Raw genomic sequence first — 11471 nt, 5'->3', positions numbered from 1 at the left:
TACTATATTAGGAAATAATTGATAGATATTTACTGAAACTCCAAAAAAAATAAGATTTACTGAGATGCTATTTCTTCACATAGTTAACCATGATTAATACTAGAACGTGAGTAGTTTGTGTTAAGATTCATTATATAAAACGTTTGTTCACATATATATATATATATGTTGATCCAAAAATAACCAGATTTTTTCGAGTGAAATCATAAAGATTGCGAATTTACCAGAATCGAGAGATGTAAAAATTACATATTTTAAGACGTTGTAATGCTTGTTAAAAATTAAGATTACGTTTCAGTTATATTATCTCCAGCTGAAGTTCTAACAGCAAGCTATCAAATTTCAACTGAAATTTTCGAATCATTGATCAATCTTGTCGAAATCAACAAATCTACGAGAAAATTTATCATTTTAGCAAATTCTTCAAATTTAAAATCTAGTATCATCGGTGTTTTCATGTTGTAAATTTAAATTAAATGCGTTTAATTCCTAAATCATGAGCACATGTTTTTCTTAGTTGCACCTTGTTAAAAATGCTTGTGTCGTGGACATCCAGTGTACATACAAAACGTTTGTCTTCGTAATATAGATAATTTTCTTTTAAGATCCATACTCATCAAAGCGCTTTTCTTAGACTTATAATGAATGTACTGATACAAGTGTGATTTAAATTAACAAGTACAATAACAAGAATTATGATCAACTTTCAACATATTTTTACATAACAAGCGTATTGTGTAAAAATGCATTAACAACAAAGTATAGTTATTAAATTGCAATCAGCTTATTGTTTGTGAATTTATTCTAAATTGCTTATAATGCCCATTTTTTCATATTGAGCTCAGTGCTCCATCAGTGACTTTCTCAAACAAATCGTTGTTCGGTTCTTCAATAATTTCGAATTTAAGAGTACGCGCAATATTCTTTCATTTAATAGTATTGTCAAGAGCAATCAGGTAACATGTAACATTGCACCTTCTTGTTTCTATGGATTTTCATATTGTTCCATTAGCGTTTCAGAATTCTTCCGTCCGTACACCACACCGTAAAAGCTGTTTGATAAAGTTGATTAAATGCAAAAATATAATTCGTACTGATATATGTATTTACAATTATCAAGCCTCACAGTTCTAAGAATGGCGAGTCCGTGTTTGCAGAGTGAATTCGTCTCGTAAGTGCTGTGTCAAGTCCTTTGATGAAGCTCGAATAGAAACTCAATTTAGTTGTTTAACCCCGCCTCTGGTGCATCCCTTAGTGAAAGCGTAACTTCCAAGGTGGCCATTTGTGGGCCGTCCGATAATTAAAGGTTAAGTATTTTATCCTATGTATTAAAGTTTTATGTTGTGGTAACGATGATCATTCGAAAGTATGCATGACTATTATACAAAATGCTCAGGTGTTCTGAAATTTCGATTTCACTCAAGATTTGTTTGCAAACCTATAACATATAGCTTTCTAGTCTTTGTCCCAACCCCCATAGATGCATTTATTATTCAGATAATGGTTTCTCTGGGCTATTATATGAGCAATAACAAAACTTGACTCCTAGCTGCTTTAGAATTATGTTTCAAGTGACCAGACGCCCTCAGAATTTTTATCCTTTGTCCGTGAACAAAAATTTCCAAGAAAACTTTTTTAACACATTGTTGTCGGGACACGGATTTTTCCGTTTTTGCGGAACTGCTGCTGGATTGCGGGACCCGTAAAAATCCGTTTTTTGTAGTCTGTCGCTAGAAGTCGGCTCACGTGTTTATCCGTGTAATTTGAACTGCATTTTTTTTGTTGTCAGCAGCTAGATGTCACTGCTTTGATATTTAGTAAAGACATTATTTTATTCGTCGTCGCATTTATTACATTTCCACCAAATATATTGTACTAATTTTGATATTGAATTTTTATTCCGTACAAAAAATTAAATAACGAACTATAAACAATTCCTGTTATCCCAAATATCTTCTATTATGTTCAATTCTATTCAAGATACTTCGAGGAATTACTTTCTACCTGATGTAAAAGAAGGGATGGTTGGGAGTGAGAAAACAAAACAAATTCCAATGAAACTTGACCTGGGGTAGATAACAAGCAACAGTCATTGCGACATCTGTGACTTGTTATAAAAAAAAGACATCATTACCGTTACGCGTAAATGTTCAGTCGTTCGGTTGTCTAAAAAATAGTTTTACATCCCGAAATGTTTTCACCCGATAAAAATAAATCTGAGGATGAATTTTGTGTGGATAATTTATCTGATTATTGATAATTGGACCAAAACTGTAGCTATGTATTTTTTGACATACCTCTACACAGAGGTACGTGTTTTTAGAGATATCATACGTTGAAAAACTATTCATAAAAACAGATTGTGCCATATTTTAGTTTTATTTAGTGTTTTTATTACATACATTTTTATAGTACTTTTATGTGCAAAATAAACGCAAGTTTTCAGTGAATATAAAACTGTCAACCTCCATGTTTCTTCTTCATTTGATAGTACTGTTTATGGTAAGTCTATGTTTAAAATTTCATAATTTTATATTGTATAGTATAAAAGTTATGGCGAGTTTCCGAAAACAAACGCGGAAATTCTTCGTTTCCGAGAAATTCCGCGGCTGCTAAGAAATGGCCCGCGCCAGGCTTGAAACAATGCGCGAAATCACCCGACAACAATGTGTTAAGCTACCCTAGTAATTTTTCCTCAAAATTTTTCTAAAATGGCCTTTGAACAAAAATGTTTTAAATGCCCTTCTTTTAGCTCCCCAAGCAATTTGCGCTCAAACAAAAATTCCAAGATAGCTTATTAGCAAAAAGTTCCAAAATTACCTTTTTTGTGCTCCCGTAGCAATTTCTCCTCAAAACATTTTTGAAATGAACTTTTTTAGCTCCTGCAGTACTCATTCCTCTTCAAATCAAAATTCCGTTTTTGAATAAAAATTTCCGTGATGATATTTTTTGGCTTTCGTAACAAATTGTCTTTTATCCTCTTTGGACAAAAATTTCCGTGATGACCTTTAATGATTTTTTATTATTGTCATAATGTTTTCAAAATTCGGTCACCTTATATATTTGATATTATTGTTTTCATTACAAAAACTATGTTCTTGTTCGATGTAGCACTAGTTCCATTTGTTCGATCTGTCGCTTGGTGGCATGTCTTTCAGATATAAATACATAAATAATTTTCAAAACGTTAATCAGATCTCTAACAAATAAATGTAACGCGTCAAATAAACGTAGCGCGCATACTTTTTCGCTTCCGCCCCAGAATCGATTTTATCTAGAAACAATAGGAACGCGCTCGAGGTCGAACGTAACGATTTTAGTACTGCGCGGCGTAACGAGAAAACTTTCCTTCGCGCGTCAATCGCTATCGCGCGTCGCGGCGGTCTAGAGCGCCACCTGGCCCCGGATGCGATAATTATAACTCGATTGCACACCTTTTCGAACGCGCGCCGCAAGATGGCGTCGCGCGCGTGCGCGGAAATTCCTCGAAGCGGCCGCGCTTCCGGAGCAGATGCGCCGCTCGGACGCTCCGATGGAAATAGATCGCGGGGCGTCGCGTCCATCGATCGGCGCGAAAGACGCGCGCGCCCGAGGGGGGGAGCCTCGCCCCTCCGCGATTGCGCAACCGGAGAATCCGACGCAAAGGTCGATCGATCGTGGAGTCGCGCGATCGGATCGAATCGGGTCGACGATCGGCGATCGAAAATAGCCGGCCCGGCCAGAGGCGCCGAATCTCGGGACCGCGACGCGCGGGCTGCGCGCGCCGCGGCGTCGGGGATCGGACCGTTGGGGTGGGGGGAACAGTAAAAAGCGGCCTGTCGTTTCGTTATCTCCCTCTTGCGAAGAAAATACATTTAATATTTTAAACGTTAATTATAAGAGGTACAGTTATAACTACAATTTCCTATGTGTTGAATAAATTCATCCTTATGTAAAAATATGCACGAATCGTTTCGGTCGAGTTGGAATGAGATTTCGACTTCGGGCCGCGACGGGGCGCCGTCGCGGGGACCGTACATATGGTGGCGCGCGACAACTCTAAAACCTTCTTACCCCTAAGTCATAACTTAATAAACGAAAAAAAAACATCTTATCGTTAACGCGACTCGGCTCGCCGGTACAAAAACAAAAATGGGCATCGGACGGTCGAACGCGTACTCGCAAAACGATCGATTCGCCTAATTTTAATACAGTTCGAAAACATTTGTACATAATCATAAAAGGCCGGCTCCCTCGGAGGAAATTTACACTGATACAAAAATATATACGTCCCCGCGGAGCTCGGCGGATCCTCCGTCGCCGAGCGGCGTTCGAGTTGCGGACGGCGATCGAGACGCTCGTCGTCTGTTTAAATAATACATATATGTATATATATATAAAAAGTTCGCGACCGCCGTCGTCTTTCGGCGAAACGTCCGTCGCGCTCGACTTCTGAGCTCGGGCGCGACGGAGTCGGGAGAAAGATCGAGCGGTCGGATCGCCGTTTATCTTCACATGTCACAACACTGCGAAAAGAGTCTCTGTTTTGTACGCTTCTGAAACGTATTACGCGTCCTCGTCTTCCTCTTCGCCGCCCATGTCCTCCTCTTCTATCTCCTCGTCTGTAAACATGAGTGAAAAGCGTGAGACGTCTCATTTGTCGAATTCGCAGATACCGAAGCGCGATGCTAACCTTCGCCCTCGAGTTCGTCCTCTTCGGGGTCGCCCAGGTCTTCTTCTTCTTCCTCCTCGATTTCCTCCTCGTCTTCTTCGGTGAACTCAAGACGCTCGGGCTCGCCGCCGCCGTTCTCCTCTTTTCTGTATTTTTTCGCCTCGGGGGTCTTCTCCTGAAAGCGCATTAGGAATCCGTTAGCGTGCGTCACATTGGCGGTGATGTGTGTGGGGGGGGGGGAACGCGCGCGCGCGATTTTGAGGTTATGCGCTCGGGCGCGCGCGCAACGAGGGAGGCGCTGCTCTCGCCGGGGGGCGCCGCACGCGTCCCCCCCCCTCCCTCACTCGCGAGCTATTGACATAAAAACAAGCGGGTCGCGTTAGAGCGAGACAGCGATAGGCGCGCTTCCCGAGGCAGCCGGCGCCCCCGCACGCTCGGGGGGGCCCGCGTCTCGGGCCGACGCCCCGGCCTCGAAGCGACGACGCCGGCGCGGGAAACCGAGCGGCGTCACCCCGCGGGGGGAGCGGGGGGTAGGACGCCGACCGCGAAGACGGAAATTCGCGATCGGCTTGCCGGAACCGACAAAACGGAGAAAAGCGAAGCGCTAGGGACGCGCCGGGGCGACGCGGCGTCTCCCCTTCGTCTCCGTCAGCGCGTCGGACGCTCACCTCGCTCGGCCGCTTGGTGCCTTTCAGGTCACACTTGTCCGCGGGCGCCTTCTCCTCGGCCCCCTTCTCCACCGCGACTTCGCTGTTGTTCTCCTTGGCGCTCATTGCTGCGGGGCTGCTTCGACTGCGCGCTGAGAACTCGTCGACGCGACCTACTTCGACGGTCGTCCGGCTAGAACTGCGCGCTGCCACAGTTCAAACGGAGAGGCGGCGCGGGCTCGCTTCGCCGCCGTCCCATTGGTCGAGGACGCTCCGCCCGAATCTCGACTTTAACCACCTTTCGAGCGTTTCTGATGTATTTTTTCGACTCCACTGCCTTAAAATAGCCCATCGAACCCTCAAAGTACCCCTAAAACCAGCTCGTCGATGAGATCGCTGCGCCAAAAAGAGGGGTTCGAGACTACAATCGTCCCCGAGTTTGATGGTTCCGAGGCTGCACCGGTTCTCGACCAATCGCGAGCGAGCCGCGCTTCTGCGCCCTTCGAGCGGGAGAAACGCCGCGATTCGAACCGATCAGTCATAAACAATGAAAGCATTTTGCACCATTCTCCGACTAAATCGCCTCAGACTGCACGAACTACCATCCAAACGATCGAGGGAACAATTCTCGACAAATTTACTGAATCGTATTCGTTGTAAACGAGCGTAACAAAAAAATAAATAGTCAAATGCTAAATGCCTTCTAAATTATATTTATTATTTTTAGATAAAAAAAATTAAACGCAATTAAATTTGTCAGGCAGCGAGAAATTTTATGAAATTTTACAAAAATTGATTATATTATTATATTAGCTAGGATTATGACAATGCTGGGCTTTCTTTAAAATATGAAAAATTCTACCTAGACAATAAAAAGAGAATTAAAAAAGTGTTATTTTATATATATATTTTTCCGTCAAGTCGCGCACAGAATTTTTTTCGAAATTTCATCATAGTTGCTATTTTATTTTAATAAAATACACCTCAGCGGGTAATTTTAGAATATATCTTACAAGCTGATAGTTTTATTTAGAATATTGACCCCCGTTATTAAAAATTATTTAGGAAAATACTATAATTTAAAATATTATTTTCAAATGAAGCGATTAAAAATTTACTAGTTTATTTAATTAAAATGTGATACACATATAATTAATATGATCATTTTTTGAAAACGATATAAATATTTGCACTAGCAAAACTCGCGTTTTCAGAACCATTTAAACATTCATTATAATATTTTACATTTATAAGAAATTTAAAATTTTAGAACCATATAAATATTAACATTGGGAAGGCAAATTCTGTGATGACAGTGTAGTAATAAATATATCTAAGTAAAGTATTTATAATTTAGGTGCAAATAAAAATCAAATCATTCGTGTCAAACTAAAATTTACATAATATTTTTATTAAAAGTTTTACCGAAAATTTCTAAAAAATTAGTTTAGCTAATAGTATAGTTAACTATTTTTTATTCCAGGAAAATATTAGGTGTTAAAATTTTGTGATTGCAAAGCTAATTTACAACAGTTAAAAATGAACAAAACAAATACGAAAAGTAAAAAAGATTTTCTTAGATGTTGCTTATTAGTAAATATTTTGTAAATCAATTTGTTACACAACAAAATACTCTAGGTTTTCAATTAAACTTTGTTAAATTATATGCACTACAAATTGTTATTTTACTCTATTTATTATAGGAAATTTACGCGATTTTCTTATAAATTTATTAATAAAGAAGATGACCAGCGGTATAAAATAATAGTAAATTAAATCAAAACGATGAAAGGATTGATATTTTCTCGTTTTCACAATTTTATCTTTCCGTTAAAACACGTAAGTTTTCATTATAAAATAAAATAAGAAATCAACGCAAACCAATATTTAAAACATTATTATGGAATAAACTAAACTATGTTTTATATTACCTTATTAAAATATATACAAATAATACCTAAATTTTAAGAAAATTATAAGGAAAGCTACATAGGATTAAAATAGAACGGAAAAGTAAAAACAAGGTAGGAGGTAAACTTAATTGTTAACATTTAGCTTACGCAAATTATATGGTAAATATTTAATTAATTACACTTTTAAAAAACATATTTAAGATTTAAAATATTGAAAATAAATAATATCAGACTACAACATTTTTTAGTAAATATCACTGACTTATTTGCATTTATAAAAAAATATAATAAAATTGTATATGCATTTATTGATATTATTTGTGTAAATTTATTAAAATTAAAAAAAATTAAGAAAAATATTATATAGCTAAATTTCATAAAAATTAAATTAAAATAAAAAAAGTTTACAATGTGATACTGTCATATTTAAACAAAATAATGCTCATCGTTTTAGTATTCGCATAATAATTCTAAAATTAGAAAATCAAACGTATCTATACATTTAATGTTTTGTAATTTTTTTAATCAAATTTTAGACATACTTTTTTTCGTTCATTGGTTAAAACAATAGTTTTTATTTGGGGGGAATATACTGAAGTGGTCCTAGATTTGTAACTAAATCTCACAGAAATTGTCAAAATCAATTAAAATGAAAACCTTCAAGTAAATTTAGAATAGAGCGTTACTGAAGATTAATATTTTCATATACTTTTAGAAAGTACTAGTAATTTTATTCAGCCTATTTAGAAAAGCTAAATTAAAATGTTAATAAATTTAGATATCTCGCACCATCCAAAAAAATTAAAGTAGGGATGGTATAAAAACATAATAATAAATGAATTAAATAGATTTAAATTAGTTAATTTTATATATTTTTGTGGTAGATACAATCGTTTATTGTAATTGGTATAATAATATTATATCATATGTTGATTAACTTTCTAATTTGATATTAATATATTTTTAGTTTTTTAGTAACAGTGTAGATTATGGCCGCAGTTTATGTCGTTAGGTCCTTCTGTAGCCAGGGGTCGTATCGAGCCGGCCTCTCGAAATCGGCCACCGCAAAGATGGTGAGTTCTACACGACGAATCTGTCACCATCGTCTGTTTTAGATCAAATATGGCCATTTTTCATATCTTAAATTGTCATTTCCTCGCAGGTGAACGTACCCAAACAACGTCGTACCTTCTGCAAGAAATGCAAGGTACACAAGCCTCACAAGGTTTCCCAGTACAAAAAGTCCAAGGAACGATTGGCATCCCAGGGCCGTAGGCGTTACGATCGCAAACAGCAGGGTTATGGCGGTCAAACGAAGCCCATCTTCAGGAAAAAGGTAACTGTCATTGCCAAATCTGCATGATCCGACATTGTGATTTGTCAAATGTTTTGAGGTTAACTTCAAATGTCTTGTTCGTGTAGTGATATGAAGTGTATTGTTTTATTTTTAGGCCAAGACTACTAAAAAGATCGTGCTCAGGTTGGAATGCACCGACTGCAAGTTCAGATCGCAGGTCGCTCTGAAGAGATGTAAACATTTCGAATTGGGCGGAGACAAGAAGAGGAAGGGACAAATGATTCAGTTCTAATTTAAACGTTTTAATAAACATCTTAAGCTAAAACGATCGTTTTATTTATTTAGGCATCTCAAATCATAAATCAAAAAGTATTGTTGCGGTTACTTTATTTGCCGATATTAAAATAATATAATACATCGAATAAGTCATATAAAGATAGGAATGTTAAAGTTTTGTGATCTATTAGTCGATGGCGCTCGGATCCATTCCTTCCTGTATCATTTTTAATTTGACCGCCTGGAGCGGAACACCGACCTGGATCATTTTATAATATCTATCTAATCTTGGATCTTTGGGAGCGACTGTTTCTTCTGTACTCTTGACAATTATGCTTGGAGGATCTGATGGGGCAGTCTCTTCTGTGTTAAGCGAATCCGGTTTTGTTTGTTCTTTGACGCTTTCATTGACAATTTCTGGTAAGATAGTTTGTTGTTCGTTGAGAGATGGGATAGAAGCGAGCTAAAAAAGAAATTATATGGTTTAGAATTATTACGGTGTGTATACATATATATTTTTATACTAATTAACCTTAGATTCTAAAATGGCAAGAGAAGCTTTCACTTTTTGCATTTTGGCTTCGTAATTCATTAGTTTATTTTCACATTGCACGGCGAAATTGTTAACAAATTCTACAGACTTTATTATGAAATGATTAATAAATGCCAAAGTACGCTTTTGGTGAATTCCGGTTTCCTGCAAAGAATGTTAATTAGTTAATTACTGCGAATGATTAAATTTTATATAGCCTGAAGCTGATTCTGATGACATACACCACAATAATTTATCGTTTCCTCCGAGGCTAACATTATTAAATGTGTAATATAAAATTGTTGGCAAAGTTAAAAGACCGTCATTTTTGACAGCTAGTGATGTGCTTACATCGAGTAGCAATGTGCAATTACTAAACATCAGTTACAAAACACCATTTGACTTTTTTAAATATTAATATAACTAAATATTATTGTGTATGGTACAGTGTTTGTATTAATAATCGATTTATAAGTCACAATTTTAGGGTGCAGTTAAAATATTTTTTCTATGCATCCTTATATGTTCAAATCAAGTCATTTAAATAATTTAAGTTAAAAATTGCCACGTCTACTTCTTTGACTGTTATGATTTTTTTTAAATTTATAATTATTTATAATAGTAAAAAAATGTTTTATGTAATTTTAAACATCCTAATTTTATAATTTATGTATGATAAAAAAAAAATTAGTCGCAAATTATTAAAATGTGCAATGCAAAAGAAGGATGTAATCGGAAAAAGAAATTATGAGAACCTGCTCCGCATAATTAAATTAGGTTACACTGACCGCTTTAAATCCGCCGACTTTACAGTCCTACAAATAACGCAGAATTTCCGTTGTATAATTTATAATCTTTGACGATGAATGGTGATAGGTGGCAATCAGACACAGACCGAGTCGCTTCAATAATATTTTATTGAAATATAACTTGGTTTACATGTAGTTTAATATATAGTCAGAAAATGTATGTGTAAAGACTTTAAAAGGACATCAGGCGGCTTCCATACATTATGTAACAGGTTTAGGGGGCGAGGAGTCAGTGGAATTGTGACAATGTGAAATAAACAGGAATCTGGCTAAATGACATTTTGTGACGTAGGGGGGGGGGGGTACAAATTCAGAAAAACGCTGCGACATTATTTATGGAAGCCGTCTTATGTATTTTTTAATATAATTATTTTGTGTCAAATTTTCGTTTTATTTTTATTTAATATATTGTTTTTTAAATGTTCCAATATGTTTTTTTATACTGCTTCTTTCTTAAATTAATTCATAATAAATTAAAGAGATTTTGGGGTGCCGTCGACATTTAATGTTAAGCTTTAAAAATGTCGTATACCATATTGGTTATGGCAAACGCGTGTCATGTTTTTTCTTCTTAAAAAGTGAAAATTTGTAGTGAGTAAATAGCATTTATACGAAATTGCTTTTTTACTCCAGAATAATGCGGCTACAAATAGCATTAACTGAAAAATTACGCTAGTAAACTATCGAATAAAGTTCCACTATTATTTTTACCTAGAAATTTGTCTGTTGAGGCCAAAATATGCTTCTGCTTACATTAATTTATTACAATAAAAAATGCGTTTATTTGAGGGGATAAGTTTACAACTAGGGTCATTTTATTGTGCTAGCTAATGCAACGTATTTCTTAAACTTATAATAGGCACATTACATTACGAACCCTTTGCAATGAATCTATGAAAAGGACCCCTTATTTTTTAATATAAGCGATGATAAATGCAATAACGCGCACCTGGTGTTTGATTCTTCAAAACTTACACAATTTCCATATTGCTTCTAGGTCAAAATATTGTAGATAATAAAAATATAGGTTTTCCTGTTTTCTGTATGTTATTTATTTTAGTTACGTTTATTATCTTTTTCACACTCGTGTTTTACAGCGATAAAAATCAATCAAAAAGAGTAGATTGTACAACGCAATCGTATTTATTAAATGTGGTAGATAACAGCAAACCTGTTATATCTAACTTTCTTATCTTATCTCTAAATGCTTTCTAGGAAAAAATAACGGTTAAATTCAATATCACACCTTATTACATCATTATCAATTATATATTTTAATAGTTACTATATCTTACCGATGTTTATTTATATATATATATATATATATTGAATACATCAGACAACAT

The 11471-nt window shown here is 36.0% G+C and overlaps 4 protein-coding genes and 2 long non-coding RNA genes across 7 annotated transcripts in view; 2 read left to right on the top strand and 4 right to left on the bottom strand.

Moving 5' to 3' along the window:
• LOC148228391 (uncharacterized) overlaps positions 1–3854 on the bottom strand; it is a 41634-nt gene extending 37780 nt beyond the window's left edge. Inside the window, exon 1 of one of the 2 annotated variants that reach the window (XM_088200477.1) lies at positions 3435–3854. In XM_088200477.1, the coding sequence (XP_088056603.1) occupies positions 3435–3854 (420 nt within the window). Of the gene's footprint in view, positions 1–2820; positions 3056–3434 lie in introns of those variants that run through there. The other variant, XM_088200478.1, reaches the window with a different exon arrangement.
• LOC148228392 (uncharacterized) lies at positions 913–1263 on the bottom strand. Its single transcript, XR_015811704.1, has 2 exons — positions 1127–1263; positions 913–1052 (listed from the first exon to the last, which is right to left on the bottom strand). It is a non-coding gene; the product is annotated as an uncharacterized LOC148228392 (long non-coding RNA).
• LOC148228390 (uncharacterized) lies at positions 1088–3998 on the top strand. Its single transcript, XR_015811703.1, has 2 exons — positions 1088–1645; positions 2677–3998. It is a non-coding gene; the product is annotated as an uncharacterized LOC148228390 (long non-coding RNA).
• On the bottom strand, positions 3817–5499 carry LOC148228389 (uncharacterized). The gene is made up of 3 exons (XM_088200487.1): positions 5320–5499; positions 4673–4826; positions 3817–4601 (listed from the first exon to the last, which is right to left on the bottom strand). Exons 1-3 carry the CDS (start codon positions 5422–5424, stop codon positions 4546–4548), a joined length of 315 nt encoding a protein of 104 aa, XP_088056613.1. The 5' UTR covers positions 5425–5499; the 3' UTR covers positions 3817–4545.
• Positions 5500–8178: 2679 nt separating this feature from the next.
• Positions 8179–8833, top strand: RpL36A (ribosomal protein L36A). Its single transcript, XM_088200486.1, has 3 exons — positions 8179–8284; positions 8374–8547; positions 8663–8833. Exons 1-3 carry the CDS (start codon positions 8201–8203, stop codon positions 8798–8800), a joined length of 396 nt encoding a protein of 131 aa, XP_088056612.1. The 5' UTR covers positions 8179–8200; the 3' UTR covers positions 8801–8833.
• A 45-nt stretch (positions 8834–8878) lies between these two features.
• On the bottom strand, positions 8879–9680 carry CCDC53 (Coiled-coil domain containing 53). Its single transcript, XM_088200485.1, has 3 exons — positions 9559–9680; positions 9317–9481; positions 8879–9247 (listed from the first exon to the last, which is right to left on the bottom strand). Exons 1-3 carry the CDS (start codon positions 9592–9594, stop codon positions 8972–8974), a joined length of 477 nt encoding a protein of 158 aa, XP_088056611.1. The 5' UTR covers positions 9595–9680; the 3' UTR covers positions 8879–8971.
• Between the last annotated feature and the right edge of the window lie 1791 nt (positions 9681–11471).

This window comes from Plectrocnemia conspersa, unplaced genomic scaffold, assembly GCF_051122295.1.
Source record: "Plectrocnemia conspersa isolate PC_06_02 unplaced genomic scaffold, ASM5112229v1 ptg000012l, whole genome shotgun sequence".
Classification (NCBI taxonomy): Eukaryota; Metazoa; Arthropoda; class Insecta; order Trichoptera; family Polycentropodidae; genus Plectrocnemia; species Plectrocnemia conspersa.
The sequence above is the reverse complement of the archived record's forward strand: the minus strand, read 5'-3'. Positions and strand labels throughout refer to the sequence as shown.